Source organism: Chrysemys picta, chromosome 7, assembly GCF_011386835.1.
Source record: "Chrysemys picta bellii isolate R12L10 chromosome 7, ASM1138683v2, whole genome shotgun sequence".
NCBI classification, from domain to species: Eukaryota; Metazoa; Chordata; order Testudines; family Emydidae; genus Chrysemys; species Chrysemys picta.
In genome coordinates, this window is record NC_088797.1 from 81,905,476 (window position 1) to 81,930,776 (window position 25,301).

Here is a 25,301-nt window from a genome sequence, read left to right on the forward strand (position 1 = left end):
TGGAATCACAGCGTTGCTCTCTTTCCCCTCTGAGGACAGCACTGCCCTTTCCCAGCAAGGAAGAGGAGGAGGAGTACATTGTCCCGCCCTCAAACTCTTGACAGGCAAAAAAGGTGTCCTCTACATGTCCTTACTATCCACAATTGGACCAGGGCCCTGATATGGACTACCATGGATGCAACCCCATGTGTCACTCCCTCCACATTGGCCATACTGGGATCCTTGGGCCATGTATAAAGCATAGTTTGGGAACCCTCTCATAGAGCAAAGCTGAAGGCCTACAGGTTCGCCATCTCCATTGGTCTCTTGACTACCAGAGACTGAGCCTCTCTCCATAGCTGATGAGGAAGAAGAACTGGCGGAGGAAGTTCTGCTGCCACTGTTTCTTCTCTTCTTCCCCTGATGAGGCTATCATGCCTCTGCTCCCTGCGTCAGCTGACGACTTTAAACACTTCCAGAAGTTGTTTGGCATGATAGCAGACTCTTTCCAGATTCCTTTTGAGGAAGTGAAAGAACAACAGCACAAACTGCTCAACATCCTGCATGCATTTTCATCCTCCAAAATAGTCCTCCCTGTCAGTGAGGCCCTTCTCGACCCCACCAAGGCGCTATGGCAGACCCCAGCGTCCATCCTGCCTACCTGCAAGTGGGTAGACAAAAAATATTACATTCTCGCAAAGGACATGGAATTTTCTTTTTTCTCGTCTGACTTCAAATTCCTTAGTGGTCAATGCTGTGCATGAAAAGGGACAACAATACCAACCTCTATTTAGATTAAATTACATTGGTGATTCCAGCCCACTGTCTAGACCAGGGGTTCTCAAAACGTCATTCAATCCCCATGATTATGAAAGGGATTGGAAGTGATTGGCCCTATTTGGTTGCAAGGCTTGTTCATCCACTATGCTCCAGTTCCAAATATCGAACTATGAGGCTCTTATGGCCAAATACAGTTATCTCAGTTATTCCAAAATATAGGAACTGTGCCAAGACCTTCCTGATGACAAAAAAGAGCAACTCCAGGCATTGTATCCAAAGGACATACAGCTTTACCCATACAGCTTGGCCCATACAGCTTTACAAGCCTCCTTGGACTCCATGGATACTGCTGCCAGTTCTATTGCGACTGCCGTAGTCATGAGACGGGCGTCATGACTGCACCTCTCTAGCCTCCCTAAGGAGGTACAAACCACCGTTGAGGACCTACCCTTTGAGGGCCCCAAATTATTTGCTGAGCGTACAGATGAATCCCTACACTCCCTTAAGGATGTGCGAGCAACACTCTGTTCTCTTGGCATGAAATACTGAAGAGATGACCAGGGAAATACCAACCTTCCCCGTGATCCCAATCACCGCAGTACATTCCCCATTGACACTAGGACACCCAACAAGTTGACCGAAGCCCCCTACCAAATGCAGACATATGACTCCTCCTCAAGGAGCTATCTCTCTCACACTTTTGGCCAAACAACAATTTTGAAGGTGTGGTCAAGGCCCCAAGAAGCCTGCTCTAATCACAACAATCATCTCCAACATCCTGCCAGTTTGGCGACAGTCTGGCCCGTTTCTTTCCATCATGGATGCTGATTACCTCAGACAGATGTGTTCTAGAGATCATCAAGGAAGGCTACTCCATCCCATTCCTATCTAACGCACCCAGCCACCCTCCCTCCATCCCTCCCCTTCCCTCTTCAGGGACCATTCTCACGAATGCATTCCATGAGAAGAAATAAACCACCTTCTGCAACAGGGAGCCATAGAGCTGGTCCCATAGAGGGAAGGTTTTTTACTCCCATTATTTTCTGATCCAAAAGAAATCCAACGGGTGGAGACTGATCCTAGACCTTTGAAACCTAAACAAGTGCGACAAACTGCAACACTTCAAGATGGTTACTCTCTCCACCATTATCTCAGCACTGGAACAGGGGGACTGGTTCTTAGCCCTCGACCTCCAAGACGCGTATTTTCGGATCACAATACACCCTGTCCACAGACGGTTCCTCTGATTCATCATGAGGACTGATCACTATAGAAAGTACTGCCCTTCAGACTCTGCACAGCCCCTAATTCTCCAAAGTCCTTGAGGTAGTGTCTGCCTACCTATGCAAAGAGGGCGTCGTAATATTTCCATACTTAGATGACTGTCTCTTCAAGGCCTCATCCGAAACTGACGCCCTTCATGCCGCCTGAATGACAATGGACTTTTTCTTGAGCCCCAGCCTTCGCATAAACTTGGAGAAATCTATGCTAACACCAGTGCAACAACTGGAGTTTATCAGGGCACAATTGGATGCCAAACAACCCAGAGCCTTCCTCCTATTTCACAGATGGTGAGAACCTATCCCCAGATCTCAGCCAGGACATGTGTCCAGGTACTTAGCCATATGGCAGCTGCCACATTCGTAGTAAAGTATACACAGTTACACGTGTTATCTCCAGGTGTGGCTATGTACAGTCTATGTTCCTCACAGACACGGCCTTCACAAACTTCTGTCCATGCCTATGAAGGTCAAGGACTCACTACTCTGGACGCAGCCCCAAACCATCCGTGTTGGGGTCCCTTTCCTTTAACCAGCACTGTCCATGATACTAACAACTGACTCCTTAATCTGTTGGAGAGCGCACCTCACACTCATACAGTGCAGGACAGATGGTCCTTAACCAAATTCACTCTACATATCAACCTCCTAGAGTTACGAGCAGTCTGCAATGCCTGCCTACATTTTCTCCCACTGATCACACATTGCACTATCAGAGTCATGACAGCCAATATTGCCTGCATGTTCTACGTCAACAGGCAAGGTGGAGCGAGGTCTCATTCTCTATGCTTGGAGGCACTAAAGTTATAGAATTGGTGTATCCAGCACGGCATCACCATCTCAGCTGCATACTTCCCTGGACACCAGAACGCCACTGCGGACTCATTGAGCCACTCCGAAGCCCCAGCCTTCCAACTAGGGGCACAGCTATACAGTTGAGCACCCATAGGAACATCACTCAATGAAGTAAAGATTACTCGCCATGTGCAGTAATACAGGAAGAGAGACACACACACAGCCTGGACAACCATGGTTTGTGACTTTGAGAGAAGCCTAGCAAAAGTAGGGTTTCTGGGTTTGGTGCTGGCAAAAGAATTGCTTTGCTTTCAGCCTCACGCCTATCTCCTGTTTTTGGGTTCCTCCTGTGTTTGTGGCAAAGAGGACTTTGTACATTCCTTATAAATAAACAAGATTGCATCTGTAATGCTGAATGATTGAATATGGCCATTTATATCATTGATATTGCCACTGTTATACAATTGCAACATATCTTGTACAAAGTATGTCACGTGAGGTGTCAATGGAAAAGTTATGATTTGCTAAGTATGATTATCCTGTTCAGATAAAAAAAAGATACATTCATATAAAGTCATAAATATTGGCTATGTACTGGCATCATACATATGTGCTGTATTCCTGGGTAACACCCACCAGATGAGATTTACATCAGGACCAAACAGCTATGTATTGATGGCTCATCAATGACATTTAGCTCTCACAATGGACCATAGAAGAAACTCATTCCGCCCAGATAGCTCTTCCTGCAGATGTCCCAGCCTCCAAGGGGCCAATGGCTATCCCATGTGAGTCATCAAGCCATGTAAGGACACGTAATATGCTCTTGTGACCCTGGACTCCATCTTGTGTCAGTAACTTTCCCACAAACTGGGCTGTGAGCTTTGTTTGAGACAATACATTTCCAGGCATGTGGCAGAGGATATAAAATACCCCTGAGATCTCCATTTTGCTTCTTACCTGCTCTGATTCTCTGGACTGTGGATTTACAACAAAAAGTTTTGGAAGTTGTAGTAGGAAGAGAGCCTGAGACATAAGCCCTGGTATGAGGCCTGGTTTAAAGTAGTGGTCAAAGCTTTGCTGCTATAAAGCAAAGTCAGGTTGTGAGCAAGAGACAGGCCTTGCTCACAGAATCTGGCAAGAACAGCGTTGATATTTCAGAAACACACATTACTAAGAAGTTCTAGGTACAGAACACACACGCAAACACATTCCAGAAAGGTGGTACCAGAACACCTCAATTCCAACACATTCCCCAAAGATAATAGGAACATGCTGATCCATCTTAAAGATAAGGTCAGGATGCCAATATAATGGATAGAGATGTTTTGATTGAACCAACATGTACAAGGTAATGAGTGTCACCTAAATACGCCAGAGTGTGTCACCTAACCATGTCAGAGGGGCAATACGTAATTTGTTTGTATCGGTGTATAAAGAGGTATCTCAGAGGGAGTGTCTTTGGCTGGCCTAGGGGATAATGGGAAGTTCTGCTGTTAACTGAGCCACTCCATTGCAACGGGCAAACATGAGTTAGTGTACCTGTAACCATGGACGGCACATGGACTGCCGGCTGGGGGAGGCTAGCTTCCAACCCCGCCCTTTCTGCCCTTGGCCCTGCCCCCTGCCGGAGCCCAGAGGCCCCTCCCCATGGCCACCAGCGACTGCCCCAGGCTAACCCCCCTCCCCTCAGCCCAGGAGTGCCAAGAGGGCAGGCTGAGCTGCCTGAGCCAGGGCCACTGCATGGGGGAGCTGGGGGCGGAGCATGGGCAGGCCCACACCTGGCTGTTTGGGGAGGCCCAGCCTCCTCCAGCCTATGATACCCGCCGCCCATGCCTGTAACCATTGAGCCAGGACATTAGAACTGTGCTTCATTAACAATAAACCTGCCCATGTTCCTTCACTATGAACGGGTCTGTGCTTATTGAACAGTTCAGTCAAGTCTGCTGTGCCAACTATCCACGCAGAGCTGGGATAGCACACAGTGAGAACACACATGCAGCCAAACATCGAACAACAGAAGTTACCAGAGAGACTTTACAAGCCAGCAGTCTGTTCCAAAAGTTTACTTTTGTTACGGGTTTGGTATAATCTAATGATAGAATGACCACCAGTTTGGGATGAGTCTGCCCTATTTCTCAGCAGTTAGTCCTGAATTTGGCATTCTCAGCTGTGACCCACTGAGGCACAGTGACAGCATCAAAGAAAATACCTGACTCCATCATAAACTTCTAACTGGAACAACCTGCAACACCCCAAATTTGGCAAACTGCTTGGGTCAAAAGAGGTAATATATTTGATCCATGAGAATGAAACTTTGCTCCTAGCTGGACAATATACTTTATTATCCTTTTTATATTTGTTACATGAATTATTTTTGTGAGGCTGGACAGTCTGTTCTACTTTCACGTACTTGTCTGATGTATAGAAAACGTAGCTATATATTTAATAGAATAGAAGTTAACATCTATTCAGTCTATTAAACAGTTTTTAAAAATACTTATGGAATGTCAAATCTCCACAGGTTGTTCTGTGTGTGTGTGTGTGTGTGTGTGTGTGTGTGTGTGTGTGTGTGTATATATATATATGTAATATTAATTTATGGTGATACTTTGGCAAGAAGATCGGGTTTTTTTGTGACTTTAAGTAAGATCTGTGGTATCTTTTCTTTCTTTGAATGGGATCCATAATGCTGTGTGTGAAATAATTCTCTTTGTACTACCAGTACATATTTAAATACATTTTAACTGAAGATCTTAGCTTTAAATGCTTATTATCAAAACTAATCAAACTTTATGGATGTTTTCAGGTATGTCTGCAGCCTTGTATACTATGGCCTAACATTCAATGCTGGTGAATTAGGAGGAAATCTGTATCTAAATGTAGCTCTTTATGGCCTTATAGAAGTTCCTGCATTTCCTCTCTGCATGTTTTTTATTGAGAAATCCTGGTAAGCATAGTAACTTTCTAGTTTTATGTCTATATTGTAAGGCTAAAATCATACATATTGCACTGAAACCTGTGCAATTTGTTGAGAATATATTCATCTGTATTTGAGAACTTTTTTTTATCCATTATTATGAGGGCATAGTGATGTATGTAGTTATAAAAGTTTAAAAGATATTATCTGTAACAAGCCAGGTAGCCTGAAGTTTGGTATAAGCCTTAATCTACAATGCATTAAGAAATTCTTACATTTTGTTTCAAAAGGGTGAAAAGGATCATTTTAATGCAAATATTCTATGTTGATTGTAAATAATCCAGAATTCTGCTGCTAAGAGAAATATATAGATATAGCTAATATATTTTACAGTATAAACTGAGTAAAAAGCACGTTCCCTATTCTAGAAATATATTTAACTTTTCAGCTGAACTATCAGTGATTTTCTAACTTACTGACTGAGAAACAAATATATTTATAATCCCTTGTAAGTAAATATCAATTGTATATAATATAATACTGCAAATGTGAGTGTTGGCTGGTTCTTCTCAGTCAGGTCCACTTCACTTTTATTCCAAAGTAAACAGGTGTGGAAATTACCTTTGTGGAGTCGTATGTATTCTTGTCGAGATTTAAATATAAAATGTATTTTATACTTTTTACTTTATATTACAACAAAAACTATGTAAAAGAATATTAAGGTTGCACAATCAAGCACTCTGGTTAGAAAGGCCAGAATGAAGGTTGCCTATCCAGCCTTAATTCAGTTCCCTTGTGTGTATGCATTATTAAATAATCTCTTAATTACTCGAGCATGTATTATTTTTCCACAGGATCCCAGCCTCATTCTTTGCACAGAATGGATTGTGCTCACAGAATGAATCAAGGCTGTGTAGTGAATGAGGCTGTTGTTTATAGGACCCCCTCGCTCATTTGTTGCAGAAGTTGACAGTTTTCATGAATCATGAATTCACTTAAACTTTTTAGAGAAAAAAATCAAACATTTTGCTAGAAAACAGTTTCTGTGAATACTAATGCACCGTAATTAAAAAAATATGTAATTACATAACTGAAAGCACTGTCTGAAACATGGTACAATATGTCTATAATTATTATTATTACAGCCCTTGGCTTTTCACAGACAATTACAAAAAGGCAAGTTTTCTGTCTTGATGAGCTTAGATTTTAACCTTATCTAACCATGTGCTCTTTTTCCTTTTAGGTCTGGAAGACGTAAAACTACAACTTATTTTCTGATATTTGCAGGGTTTGCATGTATATTTACCATGATTTTACCAGAAAATTCTGGTGAGTATGTACGGAAACTTGAGTTAGTCTATCTACAGATAACTGTTTTACAATTAAACTCAACTAATCGGTTAGAAAATAGTAGGGGGCTAGTAAAGTCTCTGTATATTTTGGAGATATTTTGATTGCATTAGAACTGGACATGGTACAAACTATTGAATAAAGTTGTGACAAACAGTATTTTCACAATCATTACAGTAGTTTTTAAAAAATCCTACCAGATTCATTGTAGAATCTTGAGCTATCTACTCATATGTACATTTTATTTTACTTAATGTTACAAAATAGTAGTGTTACTATTGAGATACTGTTCGGCAGAGGCTCCCAACCTTTTCAGACAACTGTACCCCTTTCAGGAGCCTGATTTACATCTCACTTAAAAACTACTTGCTTACAAAATCAGACATAAAAATATAAAAGTGTCACAGCAAGTAATTACTGAAAAATTGCTTACTTTCTCATTTTACCATATAATTGTAAAAAAAAATCAATTGGAATATAAATATTGTACTTACATTTCAGTGTATAGAATATAGAGCAATATAAACAAGTCATTGTCTATATGAATTTTTAGTTTGTACTGAATGGAAAATAATATAAGAATGGAAACTAGAAAGAGATTGTAGTTTTAAATTCTGTGAACATATGAATATTAGTGCAACACGATCGTGTCCAGTTTGCATAACTGTATTCAATACGTCATTTGCCTAGGAGTTAACCTTGATATGTGGGTATGTCAAATTTGCCTGCTGATGATACCCAGTGTACTGAAAAAGATATTGGAGTGCCTGAAATCCCTCTTTAAGGCATCCTAGGGATTCCTGTAAGTCTAGCCCAAGGCCAGACCAGAGTACTGCAAAGGGTAAATTCTCAAAGTGTAAGCCTGAGCTAGCCACAGCTTTTGAGCTCCAGGACTCAGTGCTAACGCCTTCCATGCTGGTGTAGATCCTTCCCCTGACTAAGACCAGATAGGTAGTTGTCATCAAAGTGCTGAACTCAGTTGTAATTAAAGCTAAGGCTGCTTCTTGTTCTCGCTATTGGCAATAGGCACGTCGTTGCTGCATGTATCAACCTTACCTATTTTTTCTTTTGGGACATTCACCCCGCTTCCTACTGTTTAGGAGTAAGAATCATGGTGGATAAGGTCTTTAGAGAAGAAAGAATTACTTATGTGTAAGTCTTGCTCTCTGGAGATACCATTACAAAGGGATTCTCACTGAGTAACCATAACTCCCCCAGAGTTTGGGGATTAGTCCCTTTTTAAGGTGCCTCAGTGTTTGCACTTAGTTTTTGTGTTTTGGGGGTGGGACTTATTTTGAGTCCTAATTAACCATTTTGAATTGGATGACCATCCTGGGAGTTTCACATCTTGTGAAACCAAAGGAACTGACTGAAATGTTCAACGGGAAGCATTTTTATATCCAGCATGCAACAGCCAGTAGGGGACCTGACTGACTCTCTATCCTGCTACTGCGAGCCTCAAGGGTCAAAATTATTTAAGCGCTGAGGGAGTTCTTCCAGGCTTGTGGTAATGACCTAAGGCTTAGGAGTGGAAATCTTTTTGGAATTATATCTTCAGAGAAATAGAATTACAAGTAAGCATTTTTTCCCCCTTTTTAATGTAAAACTTTTCTCAATGGGATAGCCTCATGAGATACACATCTCATTTGCATGAGTGCTTGAGGAGGATAAGATATACTATATTACCATAACACACTTCAGTACAATAGGAATAGAATGCAAGAGCACTCAGTCTGAAATATTAAACTGCATTGAGCAATTGCAACCTCAATTTATATTATACCCGTGAGCAAGTGAAGGATCAAACATTTATTAAAACCATATAACATTGGTGTCAGTTTCAGTGGAACAGGTAGCTTATTCTGCTAATGTGGGGCTGCAGCCCCAAATATCAGCTTTCAATAGACACTGAATTCTAACCACTTTTTAAAATACACTGATTTAAGAAAAAGTTATACACCACTGCCCCGATATAACACTGTCCTCAGAGCCCAAAAATCTTACTGCATTATAGGTGAAACTGTGTTATATTGAACTTGCTTTGATCCACCGGAGTGCACAGCCCCGCCCCCTGGGAGTGCTGCTTTACCGCGTTATATCCGAATTCGTGTTATATCGGGGTAGAAGTGTATCTATATTTGGCATACAGGCAGAAATAAATAGTAGTTTCTGCTATTTTATGTGATGGACTGACTTTCATTTCAGTCCCTTTCAATCCAAATTATTTTTTTACTTTTTCTGATGGTTTTTTAAAAACAGCATGATGTTCATCCATGTGTCAAAGCAAGAGTAAAAAAAAAAAAATCATCTTTAAAGATAGTGCACTAGCACAGAGTAATGATTGCTGAAGCACTGCTGAATTTCATAAAACCTACTCCATTTGGAGTTTTGGTGTTGTGGGTAATTGATAAAGTTACCATGTGTGTCAGTTTCTAGCCTGGTCTGAGGAAAATTGGTTCTTGGCCCAGAATGATTGTAGTCCGTTAAACCATTCAGCTCCCAGCATCATACAGTCTGATTCAGTTCCCAGCATGAAGTGAGGATTATTCCCTTTCTAATCTGACCTTGTAGTTATTAGAACAAAGCAGTTTTTATTAGCCCGAGTCTGCATTCCTGGAATATTTAACAAAAAAATCTTGATTTTATTATAGTGGATTTAAAATTATAATTAAGTACTAAACACATGCACTGCATGCCCTCATCTATCAGAAATCTATCTTGGTTTCTAGATAGCTCAACTTGTTTATCAACCAAAATAGATCCAAATCATTTCACATGTGGAATAAGACAAATTACAACTTTTCAGCCATTAAAGATGCTGTCTATTGGTCAATTTAAAAACTTATTTTTTAAATTTAAAACACAATTAGAACTTTCTTATAGTCCCACATCCACCCCTCCTTCCCATTCTTTTAGGATTAAGACATTCATTCATAGGGACTCTGAGTTGGAAAGTGGGGCAAACTAAGCTATAATTTTATTTGGTTTCAAAAATAATTCTAAGAGGTAGGAGCAGCTTCCTCCATTTTTGTCTCTCGTAATGGACTCTGGTGAACAAAGGTACCAAGTTCCAACAGGAGAAAATTATTTACTTAGATTTGCGTGGTAGTACACAACATGAATGTTCTTTTAACTTGTGCAGCTCTTCCATTGATGTCAATGGTCCATTGAATTTGAAAGTTATTTTGTGTATCTGGGAGAGAAATTTTTTAAAAAAGCAATTCATATTGAATTAATCATATCCTGGGACTTTTTCTAGTGTTTGACTGTGAGTGCCAGACAGAATTTTAATCTGTGTAATAGGGACTTTGAGGGCTACACTTTCCTGCATGGATAGTTCTTCTGCAGTATAATATAAACATATATTTGGGTTCTTCAAGATGGAAAGTGCCATTGAATAAAACTTTGCCTACCGAAGCGGAAGAGTAAAACATTAATGTGTATGATGACCCTTAATGTGCAACATTTTTGATGCCATTATCATAAAAGCATAGTCATGGTGACCATTCCCTATTCCAGGTGCTCCAGCAGCTGCTTAATATCAATTTCATTTATGAGCAATCTCTGGTCATCTCTGACACACAAAAAATGGCAAAGATCAACCAATTGGTGATTATACCATAAAAAATAACTGAATGGCAAAGATTTGAGTTTGATAAGAAACTTGGAACTTTCTTATTTTCTAACATCATTTTCACAAAATTCTGCCCAAAATAGTAGCACAAAATTACCCATTATCAGAAATATTTGAAGAACTTTCCTTTGGATATATTCCTCCAGACAGATTTAAATTCACAGGGCCACTACTAGATGCTTCAGGCGAAGAAATAATGGAAGAACTGAAAGGTTTCATGTTGACACTTGATGTGAAATTGCTGGTTAAAAATTAGAATTGCCTCACTGATGGTTATCAACATCCATTCAGGAGAAACTGTGTTTAATACTAGTGATTCTACTTCTGAAAAAAAGGCCATGGAATATTGTGCTAGAGTTGCTAACGATGCCATCCAGGAATGCAAAGGGAAATACGGCAAGTGAGTCTTTTGTCTTTTGCCTCAGGAATAACATGATAACACCTCAGGTATAATAATCGTAAATGTCTAATGTATGGCTGTTCAGCACATCATTTAAGCCTCACTGAAAAAGCAGTAATAATTGAAGTTCTAAAATGCACTGTGGAATTTAAAAAGGTGCTGCAAACACCCTCAGCTTCATGATTTGTTGATTGAAAAAAAGAAAATTGATGTCCCAGTTTCCCAGTGACACTCAGTGGAATTATCAGGAAGACTGGGTTTCTGCATTTGCATCCAGCTAGTAGATGTATGTTGACATTTGCATTGAGCACGTGGAAGATTTTTTGAATAACCTTTGTATCCCCTTTACATTACAAAGATTTCTGCAGGAAGACATGAAACTTGGAAAAGCAATTGAAGGAAGTTTCAGAGTTCCAGTGTATATGCTGATGACACTAGTATTTCAGTTCAAGTAGAAATCTGGCTTGATCCAGTTACAAAGAATTGGGATCATACAAGGACAAAAATAAAAAACAATTGAGAAACTATCTTTTCCAATACTTAACCAACATGACTTGATCCAAATAAGTTGAACCCAGAATTGGAGGAAGAATCTGAAATACAGTTCTTGGAACATAATTCTGACTTTTTTCCTTCTTTTCTAGCAAGTAAAATTGAAGATCCAGATTTCTACCCAAAACATCTTTTTACAAATGAGTTTGTGTCACAGTTTGTTTCATCAAAATGGTGGAAGTAAAATCATGTTAACAGGAGAGTTAAACTTAATTCTTTCAGATTTTAAAAGATCTGTACTCTTCTCCAGTGAATATAGCATCGATTGAGTGTGTGTTTAGTGAAAGGCAAATAAGTTGGTAAAAGTGTGTCATTATCTAAGGAATAATACAAGGAAGTAGTAGGCCTATCTAGTTAGTGGACTAGGGTATCAATTACAATGTTCTTGTTTTTACTTACAGAATTTCAAACTTTTCCTTTTAGACCATGTATGCCTTTAGATTGAATAGGCTTATGAATTCAGTCACATAGGCCATAATTTTGTATTTCATAATACATTCATGTTTTTATTTAATTTTTACCTTAAAAAATCCCACCTTTTCTTTTTTTTTCTCTCCCTCTCTCATGTCATTATTATTGCTAGTAACCTTGGGTTTCCCAAAAAGCATTGGGAGAGACTTCTTGGTCAGAAATCTTAGTCACAAAACAGAATGTGTTTTCTCTGGAGGCAAGGATTTTAGTTGTCAGAGTGTGATGAAGTCTGTGAGTGTGATGAAGTCCTGTATATGTGGTGCAGTAGCATCATAAATTTGAGTACATCAGTTAAGCATCAATTTATGATCCTACAGGGAACGCACAAGGTCAGACAATAAATTTATAAAAAATATTACTATGCAAAACCCATTTACAAATGGCTTAAAATAATTTTTTTTAAAAAGGTCTACACTTAATTAGTGAACTGTGGGGAATTTTTTTTCTACAGAAAAGAGGTCTTTAATTCCAAATATCCTCCTGAACTGGGATAGGAAGGTAAGTGACAGGATAGATAGCTTTTACGCTGGAAGAACAAACTTTAGTAGCAAAGAGTAAATGCTATACTTGTATTTAAGTCTCTTAAAAAAGACCATGTGTTCAACTTAGTACAAAAAAACCCAGAGAAGTGTACATATTTCTTTATATTCACATTTATTTATTTTCTCTCTTCCAAAGGTTTTTTCTTCAGTCCAGCTCTGTTAGCCTTGTGTGGAAAATTGACTGTCAGTGCTGCCTTCAACATAGTGTATATTTATACTTCTGAACTCTACCCAACAGTAGTGAGGTAATTGAAAATTTGAATAATTTTTGGCATAGGAAATATAACTTCTGGCTAATGATTTGTTTAAATTTGTATTACTGCATTAATTGTTAACATTTAGATTCATAGACTTTAAGGCCGGGACCATCATGATCATCTAGTCCAGTAGTTCTCAAACTGTGGGTCTGGACCTCAAAGTGAGTTGAGACCTCATTTTAATGGGGTCACCAGGGCTGGCTTAGACTTGCTGGGGCCAGGGGCTGAAGCTGAACCCCACTGCCTGGGGCTGAAGCCCTTGGGCTTTGGCTTTGTCCCCCGTCCCGCCTGGGGCAGTGGGGTTTGAGGTTTGGCTTTGGCCCCCACACCTGGGGTGGCTGGGCTCAGGCTTCACTCCCCCCTCCTGGGGTCGTGTAGTAATTTTTGTTGTCAGAAGGGGAGTCGCGGTGCAATGAAGTTTTAGAACCCCTGATCTAGTCTGACCTCCTGCACATTGCAGGCCACAGAATCTCGCCCCACCCACTCTTGTAATAGACCCATAACCCTGGCTGAGTTACTGAAGTCCTCAAATCATGATATAAAAACTTCAAGTTACAGAGAACCCACCATTAAGATGAGTTTAAACCTGCAAGTGACCTATGCCCCGTGCTGCAGCCGAAGGCAAAAAACCCAGGGTATCTGCCAATCTAACCCTGGTGGTAAATTTTTTCCTGACCTCAAATATGGTGATTAGTTAGACCATGAGCATGTGGGCAAGACCCAGCAGCCAGATAGCTGGGAAAGAATTCTCTGTAGTAACACGGAACCCTCTCCAACTAGTGTCCCATCACTGGCTGTTGGAGATATTTGCTACTAGTAGTCACAGATCAGCTACATGCCACTGTAGCAGTTTAATCGTACTATACCCTCCATAAACTTATCAAGCTCATTCTTGAAGCCAGTTAGATTTTTTTGCCCCTACTACTCCCCTTGGAAGGCTCTTCTAGAATTTCACTCCTCTGATGGAAGTCTAATTTCAAGCCTAAACTAATTGATGTTCAGTTTATATCTATTTGTTCTTGTGTCAGCATTGGTGCTGAACTTAAATAACCCCTCCCCCTCCCTGGTATTGATCTGTCTGATGTATTTATAGAGAACAATCATATCTCCCCTCAGCCTTCTTTTAGTTAGACTAAAGAGTCTGAAACAGTTGATAAAGCATGTATGTAAATGTAAACAATTTTCACACAAAAGGAGTTGACTAGTGGCTGGGTTATTATAATTTCTGTTTGTTAATTTTTTAGTAAAATAACATGATTTCACACTTATCAAAGCAGCTGATAGTAAAATTTATTACTTGAATATACTTTTTATGTCAGACACATGTTCTACACCATTTGATGGGTTGAGGACTTCATTCCCCATAGCTTTTGAACTGGCAACTTTCACAAAAACTAAATCCACTTTAAAAATGTGAACAACAAAAATCCTTCCCTAATTAAATATAACCCTAGGTATATTTTTCTTATTTCCATCACTAATTTTACTAGTAAAATTCTTATTCATAATAACAAATTTCTACTCCATGACTTCTCCCTTGTCTTGCTCTTATACAAAATACCATAATTAACATGATGGAAGAACTTTTTAACTTAATTTGTCAGTATGGCACATGAAATAAAAAGCTGAGTTCTTATAACACTGCTGTATAATTGAAGTCCCCTATGTAGTAATTATGTGATGTCTTTTGAAAAACAGTTACTTGTTTATACCTTCATGTTATTTAATTAAATATTTTTAACAAATAATTTATATAGAGCCTTAGCAACCACACATTGTTTTACAGATGTATTTTATGCAAACAAGTGAACTGAAATACCCACCATATATTAAATAATTCACAATAGGTTGACAAAAATCTATCCCACCTGTTAACTTACTCCTGATAACAGCCAAGTTACAGAAGTGAAGTACACAATACCCTTCCTGTTCTCCCTCTCTTTCCCATGCTGCCAAAATATTATCATTTATATGGGAGTAGTGCCCCAAAAATGCTGGTCAGAATTTGGGCCCTGTTGTGCTTGCTGCTGCGTAAACAAACACAAAGGAAGATATGATACCTTCTCCAGAAAGCTTTCAGTTAGAAAGGACAATAAAACAATAAGTAAGGAGAAAAGAGGTGAGGGGCAACCACGTATAAGCAAAGTCACAGGACTATGTTAGGCACACTGCTTGTTAGTTCCTTTTCTTTTTCCTTTTATTCATTTTTCTTTATTAGAGGGTAGGGAGAAATAGCAGTAGGAGATGAGTAAATAGTAAGAAAGGGGGTAGGGACGTAGAGGGAAATGGGAAAGGAAGGAGCAGCAGACAAGGAAAGTGAGGCTGTTAGTGGAAGGAATGTGAGAGAGAGGGGTTGGAAGAGGTTGGACCAAACACCAGACAATAATGTTCAGAGTTCAAAGAGTAAAAATCAGTTTGATGACTTCATTAGCTGTAGAGGTCAGGAGAGCGTGGATAGTTAAAACCCCTTTGGCTGAGCCTCTGCCTGCTATGCTGTCATTGCTGTTCCAAGCTATATAGCTATGGAATTCCCTGCAGCTCATTAGAGCTGGCTGCACACCCAAGAGATGCTGTTCTGCTTTGAAATATACAAATCTAGAGCTCTAGGGGACAGTCAATGGGAGCAAATTCCATAGCTTGAGGCCCTCCATTAAGGAAGACCTACTGGAGAGTTATAAACTAGGAACTACAGTAGGAGCATAGTTGATGGTGGCATAGGAGAGTCAGAGCTTTTAAAAATGGTCACCAACACCTTGAACTGCACTTAGCACTAAAGGTTCATAGTAATTCTCAGCTTATAAAATATCACAACTGAAGGAGATCTGCACACTCTGACTCTTCAGGATTTTGCAGTTTCTGTCAGGGTAGGTCTACACTTACCTCCGGGTCTGGCAGTAAGCAATCGATCTTCTGGGATCGATTTATCGCGTCTTGTCTAGACGTGGTAAATCGATTCCGGAAGTGCTCGCCGTCAACGCTGGTACTCCAGCTTGGCGAGAGGAGTACGCGGCATCAACAGGGGAGCCTGCCTGCCGCGTCTGGACCCGTGGTAAGTTCAAATTAAGGCACTTTGAATTAACTGAATTTGTGTACCTTAGTTCGAAGTGGGGGGTTAGTGTGGACCAGGCCTCACAGACCATGGGAGGAGCTTTACATGAAACAAATCCCTGTGTTTGAAAACCTGGGCCAAGTTTTAGGTTTATAACTAACTCACCTAAAAACTAGTTGAATTTGGCGTTTTGTTAAAAAAATTTTGTGTATTTTTAATGTTTGCCTCCTCGTCCTGTACTTATCATTCTCCCTGAGTCTGAATTGTGTGAGTTAAGCCTGGAGTGAGAAGTTTTTTAATTTCTTGGCTTTTGTTTGTTTCACAGTGATCATATGGTTTAAACATTTTATTTCATAAGTCATATTGCTGCTATTGCCAGATATGCAACAGCGCATATCTACTGAGAATTATACCAATACTCAATTGTAATTGAAATAAGTAATTTGTGATGGGGGGGGGGAGGGGAGAGGAGAGGAGAGTTAATCAGGTACAGCACTGTTCCCCTGGAGAATCTGTACACTTATTTCTGGAACAAAAATAACCATATGTTATGTTTGGAGAGGTGGAGAGCAGGGATGGAGCGAGGAAGAGTACCATTTTTCTAAACTATCTTCATTCTTGAAATTTGATTACATTTTATAAAAGAGTATGTTATTGCATCGCAGGACCCATACTAAAAATGTTTTCACTTACAGGTTAGTGATTATGTCTGTTTATATATTCTTGATATTTTAATTAGTTTCAAATATTTTCATTATTTTATACAAGAAAAATGTCACACTAGTACTTCAATTTTTGTGCCAGATGGTTAATTTGAAAACAAAACTTTAGCACCACCTCGTGGTATTATGCAGTTTTGCAGACATCTTCAGTATTCCTTTCCCCATTTTATACTGAAGTGTAACTATGCTGTATGTTGTTAAATTAAATATTTTGTTCAAAAGCAAAAATTTAAAAACAGAGGAAACCTGAGATGTCATAGTACAATCCGTTTCTTCAATTTTATTACTAGTAAAATACATGCAGGTTTTAATTTCAGTTAACACCTATTTAGTGCCATAGACACTTAATATGCTTCCTAACATCCAGAAAATATGGGGGGGGGGAAGAGTGGGGAACCAATAAAACCAGAAGTGAATTGCCTGCTGGTCCAGAGACTAATCCTATAATAGAAACAATGGCAGAAAATGACTCAATCCAGGAATATAGTTTACTAGAACCAACACAAAGCTACAGTACCCACTAAGAACACTTATTTCTTCTTCAAATGATTGTTCATATCGATTCTACTATTAGGTGCACAAGCACCCCAGGCAAATGCAAGATGATTCTTTTGGCCAGCAGTGTCTGTTGCAGCTGCACCCCAACCCTAGATTTTTCTTCACCTCCCCACTCCCAGGTCATAATGTGTGGAGGCAGGGCCAATCGTCACTTAGATCCTTCTTACCACCTGTGAACCCTTGCAGTGTCCGTGTGCTTCTCTGTGATTCTAACAGTCACAGAGAAGCACACGGATACTGCAAGGGTTGTGTTACTGTAACTTTTAGTTTGATTCTTGGCTTTATAAAAAATAAAAATATATACTAGTTTATACTAATTTTTCATAGATAGGTATTAATAGATCTGGTTATAAAAACGTTTTGACAACATTTTCCGATGGAAAATACAGCTCAGTCAAAATTGAAACTGTGAAATTGTATTATTTTCACATAAATTTTGAGTAAAACCAAAAAAATCAACTTTTGTTTAGAAATTACTTTGTTTTTATTTTTTGAATTATAAATTAGAAGATAACATATAGTAATAAAAAGTCAAAGCTAAAACAAAATGTTTCAATCCAAAACAATTTTTTCTGGAATTTTCCTTCAGAGAATTTTGAATAATTCAAGTTTTGTTCAGATTTGAAATTCAGCCAAATTTCAAAATCTCAAAGTAGTTCATGCAACAGAAGCTCTTTGAGTGATTGCACAGATGCATTCCACTCGGTGTTTGTGCGCTCCGCTTACAGTTGTTGGAAATTTTTCCCTCAGTGAAACCTGTTGGGGTGGCTCAAGCTGTCACACCCCTCTGGTCACCAATATAAAGGGCCCAGCTGACTTCAAGCCCCTTGAGTTTCTTCTTACCACCCGGATTTGCCTTTGCAAGGGTTCTCAGTAGGCTCTTTCTAGATTTTATTGTAACTGGTTTTATAGCATTATTAAAGTTATTAGTTAGTTATTAGTGTAGTTAGATTAAATGTTACCACACCTGATGATTTCATCCAATACCCAGTACAGTGGGATGCCTCAGTCACTGGACTTCAAGCCCTGTGTTTCCTGCAGTAAGCCACTGCCTGTGAGCATCCCACACCTAGGCTACTTGAAGTGTTTGGAGGAAGTTTGTGTTTGGCATCGCTGCCAGATCTGCAGAAATTTTAAGCCTCACACAAAAAAGGGCCATGAAAACAGACTAAAGTTTTTCTTATGGAGGCAGGCTTGAGACCTCCATCAAAGCCAGGTCAGTTGGACTCTGCACTGAGTGCTTTGGCTTCAGTGAAGAATGCATTTCCTGCTTGCCTGAGTCCAGCCACTGCTCACCATCCCCATTGCCTAAGAAGAGGCATAAGGCCTCCAAGTAGACCGCTGAGAGTAGATCTCTGGGACTGAAATCTGCTAGAAGTGCAGTTAAGAGTAAAGTGCTGCCAAAGTTCAAGCACATCTCTTCTCTGGCAATGCAGAAATAGGGACCATTGACTCCAGCACTGAGGCAGGTACTGTTGAGGCTGGAGCCTGAGGGATCACCTTCCACATCTGCAGCACCGCACTGTACTGACACCGTCTTGGTACCGATTACACTGGAGACATTTGTGGCTGCCAGAGATCTCTTGAGCTTTTCAAAACTGATATTGCCAACGGTACAGGAGTCTGTGCTCTCGGTACCGGCAGACCTCGGAGCTGCAACAATATTGCTGCAGGACTCTGTGCCATGTCAGCCCTGACTGCCTCATATGGCTCATCCTTCAGTACCTTCAAAGGGGAAGCCTGCAACACTTGCTACATTGCTTCCTTTTCCAACTCGGCACCAGTCACTGGCACCGTCAGTCAACGGAAGGAGAGTTGTCCTGCTCTGAATCGGAGGTTGAATCCTACATTTCCCAACTTCACAGCTGCTCTCACTACTCCCCACTGAGGCACTACTTACCCTGCCAGGGATCCTTCAGCTGGAGGACTATCGAGTGGGTGGCCAGGAGGTCACTGGGATCCTAAACCTGTCCTGTGGCCTTTTTGGAATCTGTGGCATCCCCCTTCCCAGTTTCCAGACCATATTCGAGGCATTCCTATTCAGTGGGAGGGGGTGTGTTCAGGGCTCCGGCCACTGGGGGGGAGCTGCAGATGGAGGTGATGGGGCTGCGGGGGGCTAGCCTCCCTGCCCATGCAGCAGACCCACCATTACTCTGGCCCTGCTCTTCAGCAGGACCTGTGCAGAAAGAAGAGTAGGGATTATAGGCGTAGACAATCTCCTCCTTCTGTCTCTGCATCAGTGCCTGCCCCATCCAGACACGGGGACTAGTATGCTTTGCTTGACTTAAGATACACTTATTTTCATGAGGCAATATTTTAAGGTTACAGAAGTTGCTCAGGTTCACAGTGAAACACTCACATTACCAATCCACTGTGCTGCCTTTTAGCCTGTTGGCAGCTCCTCAAGTTTTCACAAAACGTATGTCTTTGGTAGCTGCGTTCCTGAGGAGACTAGGGCATGTCTACACTAGAAACGTACGTCGACTTAAAACCACTGCAGTAATTACCATTGTGAGCTCCATGCCTGAAGTCTGGGTGGCTCCTGGACTCCAGTGCAGCTGCCGGGCTCTGAGCAGGGAGCTGGGAGCCTGAAGGCAGCCGCCCGGCTGTGGCAGAGAGCTGGGAGCTGAGAGCCTGGCGGGGGTGGTGGTTGGGGGGAGCTGTCCGAGGTGATGCAAAGATCCTTCTGGCTCCAGTCATCAGGAATACCTACCGAGGTCCAAACCACCATAGCAGGTCTTCTGTTTGAGGGCCACAATCTCTTCAAGTCAAAAACTGATAAAGCCCTTCATTCATTAAAGGACTTAAACTACTTTTGCATTTTCGTTGAGCTTGTATACTCTATCCAAGGAGAAAGCAAGCCAGACCTAAAACTTCCTTCAGATAGTATGGGGGACAGGGACATCATTTTAATCCACAGAAGGCATCAGAGCCACTGAGGGAAAAAGAGGTTGCAACATAGATATCTCTTCCTGAGTTACAGCACACTTGACGTCCTCTGAACAGCAGTTTCTACACCTCTGTTGAGAGCCTAGCAGACCTTTTTGAAGATCACTACCTTGCTACCCCCTCATCACGTTTGGCAACTGCCTTTTTTTGGACACCTGGACTGGGAATACCATGAGATTTGTTAGCAATCGGTACTGTATATGTTCTAAAATCTCTCTACCACCATGCCCACCCACCTTCCCTGTCACTCGTCAGGATCCTCATTATTTTCTCATTCAAAAGAAGAAAGAGGTTTGAAGTCCTACTCTGTACCTTCGATGTCTCAACATCCAGCTCACAGAATGTACCTCAGATTCCTGGTGGGAACGTTTCACTACTAGTGCAGGGCCTGTCCTCTGGTCTTTCTATATCACTGAGGGTGTTCATCAAGTGCTTGCCAGAGATAGCCACGCATTTAGAGACAAGTGATCCACGTCTACCCATAGTCTGTTTGTGAGCTGATCTGAGGAAGATGACCACAGCATGTTTTTGTAAGACGGCAGCCTTCCTCACCAGCCTCTCTGTGCAGCCCCAGTCACCTTCTCTGCTCTGTCTGACATAGTCTTGCAGAATACCGGTCATTCTACATCCAAATCCATAATAGGTCTGACAGCCTAGATGTGACTGGCCTATATCCACTGAAACAACTTATTGAGCTAAAGTAAAGAACATTCTGCTCCCAAGCAGGAAAATCTCATCTGGACTGACTTAGAAAGCTGAAGTGGAAAAGGTTTTTCTATTTGGACATCTCAGGACCAACTGGCTCCCTTCTCAACACTGTTTTGGACTATTTACTAGCTCTAAAACAATCTTTGCATTAGTTCCACAGGGGTCCATCTAATAGCAATATCTGTATATCACCCTCCTCTGCAGGGCTGTCCTCACTGTATTTTCTCATCCTTCAATGGCTAGATTCCTAAAAGGCTTTTATTCATGGTTTTCCTCTAGTTCAGTAGTCTCCTCCCTTTTGGGACCTCAGTACAGCATTATTGAGGTTGATGGGTCCTCTACTTTGAGCCCTTAGCAACCTGTTCACTATAACACCTGTCAGTGAAGACTGACTTTTTTGGAGCCATTATTTCAGCTTGAAGGGTATGCGAGATTCAGGCCCTTATGTCAGGTCCTCCCTATACATGATTTTCTAAGGACAGGATTGCTCTCAGACCTCTTGCCCAAAGTTGTTTAAAGTTCGTACGAACCAGTTTATTCATCTCCCAGTTTTCTTCCCAAAGCCTCACTCAACCCTGGGGAAACTAAGCTACATACACTAGTTGCAGTAAGGGCATAGGTACTACCTTAACAGGACAAAATCATTCAGGAACACCCCATGACTGTTTGTGGTGTTTGCTGATAAGAAATCATTTTCTGTTGATCTTTTACTCTTCATAAACATATCAGTCAGTGATTTTTCATAGCCTAATAAAATATAGGGTATACAGTTTTCAGAAAATGAGTACTCTGGTTATTCAGAATATGTTTTAGCACCCTACCCTTTAAGAATACATACTGTGAACAGAATGTTTGCAGTGAGATCTCAGCCTCATCAATAGTAATGTACTGTAGACTCTCAGGTGGTAAAAAAGATAGGCTTTCAAGCTTACACAGAACTTTTTCCAGACCTGAAGAAGAGCTCTGTGTAAGCTTGAAAGCTTGTCTATTTCACCAATAGAAGTTGGACCAATAAAAGTTAATGTATTAACATTTTTTTTAAAATCCTTTGGAAGGATTGTCATTCACCCTAATGCAACCACATAGACAACTGTATATTATCAATACTTGTTTGTATATGAAACTCAAGCATTTGCAAATCATCAATTTTAAGTATGTGGGGAGTAGATTTCCTTTTTGCTTGATGAATTTTTCTATCCACTGAACTGAAATGTTAAATATTCTTCTGGTTTTCAGTTACCTGCCACTAAATTCTACCTATATGATAGATAAATTGGATATAATAAGCTTACCACCACTTTTGAGTGTGAGAAGCTGTATATGGTGCTTCCACAATCCTAATGTATAAACGATATAGTAGAACTAAAACAATAAACTTGGCAGGTGAATTTTAGATGATCTCTAATTAGAACAACATTTAGGGCCTGATTCTGATTTCACACTGGTTTTACACCAGTGTAATTCTGTTGACTACAGTGTAGTTACTCTGGAATTACACTGATCTCAGAATCAGGCCCTTAGCCTGTCTGAGACGGCATCTGAAGACTTGCTTTCACAATGGTCTGAAAGGTGTCATAAAATGTGTATGTCAACAATGGAGGAGAAGGATGGTAGATATGTTTTTGTATTTCAAAACACACTTGCCTTTTTTTCCCATGGGCTTTGGCATGGGCTTTCTATACTTTGTTTATTAACCATAATCCTTCATTTCAGTTTTGATAGTTCCTGTAGTAGATACATTATTGAGGTAGTGGAGGTTCTAGTCAGCCAGAGCAAAATGTACCGTGTTAGAAAATATTCTCTAAATTATTCTGGAATGCTAATGGATTCAGTTCTCTGAGTTGTAGTGACAGCGTTTTACATGAGCAACATGTTGTTGACTTTTGGATTAGGTTAGTTAAGTACTAATTTTTTAGTTAACTCATACTTCTTTTGTATGTAGATGAAAATAAGTATTTTGCATTTAGAACACCGTGTTCTCCCCCATTATTGTTAGAAAATCCATTAACATTCTGGATTTGAGAGACCTAAGTTTTATGGAAAAGAGAGGGAAGGTTCATTTTACTATGAATTTTTTTTCAATATGTTAACTGGTTGTTCTTTGTTCTTTGTATTGATTCTATCGGAGAAAGGAGGTGTTTGGAGCTCGTGGTAATCTAGAGGGGTTGGGAGAATATTAACCATACCTGATAAAGGATGAGAATTAAGAATTTTTGACCCATGTAATTCTGGGAGGAGACATGGGTTTGCCCTGAGTTTTGTTGGCAGAACTCCTGCTGGCAATGGCCAAAGATCAGATGTCCACACTGCTGCTGTTAGATGTGCCAGCTGCTTGCAGTATCATTGTCTGGGGAATTATTGGCTTTCCTGCAAACATGAGCGGGGTAGATGCAGAGATTCTGAGTGACTTCCTTATTTTCCTTTTGCGAGAATGCCAGATAGTAGAGAAGTTACTCTTGTGTGGGCTTCCACAGGGTTCTGTGCAGTCATCTGTTTTGCTGAACATGGGTAAAGAGCTTTTAGAAGTTAGTGAGGAAAAGACATGGACCTCAGTCATTTTGGTATGTTGGTGACCTATCTCTAATTCTATATTTGTCTTGTTTAATCCATTAGCTGTGGTTCGGTGATTTAGCCAGGTTGTGGTTGAGATTAGGGAAATGAGGACAACCAGGCTGAAGCTCAGACCGGATATGACTGAGGTGATGATAGGTTGGGAGAAGCAACTGAAAGATTTGTTTAAGATAATATCATGCGTGTCTATTCTCTGTCACTCAGGTTCACAACCAGTGGTATTAATAGACCTCCCAGCTGCTGTTAGACAGTCATATAGTTGCAGTGGCCCAGAAAGAATTTGCATTTGATCAGGAAGTTGCAACCATTTATTTCTGAGGTGGACCTTTCTACATTTATCCATGTCTTATTACAATCCACTCTGTATGATGTTGTACCTTTTAAAATTAATTTGAAAACTGAGTGGAATGCAGCAGCACAGTTGGTAGCTGGTGTATTTCTCTAGGAGCATGATACACTAGTGCTCAAGGATCTGCACTGACAGGCCACTGGCTTCTTTGTGGACTTTAAATGACTTAGGACCTTGCCTGTTTCAGAGACTGCCATTCTCCCTGTGAGATATTGCAGTAGAGGCCCTTAAGCTGCAGCTTACTCAGTTTATAAAGGAGGGAGTTGCTAGATCATTCTCCATGAGGTTCCTGTCAACTTTGGAATTCATTCTGTAGCCCAGTCCAGAGTAGCCCACATTTATTGACTTGTAGGGCATAATGTAAAGCCTATCTGTTTATTCAGACTTTTGGGGAAGTACTGGATTGCATCAGAGGATGGGGTTTTTGGCATGGATATCCTTGGGAGATAGATTGTAGGGATATTAAAGAAGGTACTAACAGTGATTCCCCCAAGTAACAGTGACCCCCCCCCCCAATAATTTGCCCCCCTGCCCCCCACTTTAAAATCCAACAGTTTCACCAAGTACAAAAATCTCTTGGGTCTTCTGTTAAAACTTGTAAGCTACTGTCTGTAGAAACCATTGATTGTATCTGTCCTGTGAAAGATACTTTATCACTATGTAAAACTTACAAACAAGTTAATTGACTTTGTTCTTGAAGTAATGGATATAATGTAAACAAACGCTATAAGCCGATAAGTGACTTTCACTTCATTGTAACAGCAAGGGCTCCTAGAACAGACCCCCACCCTCTGTGATTAAAGGGCTGGGAGTCTCAAATGAATTAGCACACACCCTGAAAGTGGTGGAGACAGTAAATTAAAATATGGTTAAGATATGGAATGCATGTTGATGAATGTTTGATGTACATGAATGGTTAGGGAGGTGCTAGCCTAGAAAGGGAGTATCCATCGGCCGAAGAATGTGTAAAGTGGACCACCAGAACCCCCGGAGGGTAAACTGGGATCCACCCCATCACCTGGAAGGATGAGAAACACAAACTTTGGACAGTGTGGAGCCACCAGGAATGTGCCATCCGCTGATTGAGTCAGCAACAGCAGGATGAAACAGCTCCCATAGACTAACATAGGAATTAATTCCTATAAGAATGGACTCTCAAGACTGAGGATTTTGAGTCTCTGGTTCTGCTGCCAACCTCCAGGAGCATCAGGTGCACCTGACACAGACTCGGCTCCATCCTCATGACCAAGATACCTGGCCAGTAACTTGGCATGAGCAACTTCTAGGCTGGTAACTATAACACCTATACAGAACTTAAATGAATGATTGTGCGAATGAAAATATATATATGTGTGTGTGTGTGTGTGTGTGTGTGTGTGTATAAGGAATAGGTAGTGATAGGAATAAGTAGTCAAACAACATTGTTTACTTTTAT

General features: G+C 40.6%; 1 protein-coding gene across 4 annotated transcripts in view; it reads left to right on the forward strand.

Moving 5' to 3' along the window:
- The window catches only part of LOC101932696 (solute carrier family 22 member 15-like), a 58,525-nt gene that overhangs the window by 28,416 nt on the left and 4,808 nt on the right, over positions 1 to 25,301 (forward strand). For all 4 annotated transcript variants that reach the window (XM_065551894.1, XM_005294325.5, XM_065551896.1 and 1 more), the window contains 3 exons: positions 5,644 to 5,784; positions 6,998 to 7,083; positions 12,840 to 12,948. In XM_065551894.1, coding sequence (XP_065407966.1) covers positions 5,644 to 5,784; positions 6,998 to 7,083; positions 12,840 to 12,948 — 336 coding nt within the window. The remainder of the gene's footprint in view (positions 1 to 5,643; positions 5,785 to 6,997; positions 7,084 to 12,839; positions 12,949 to 25,301) is intronic.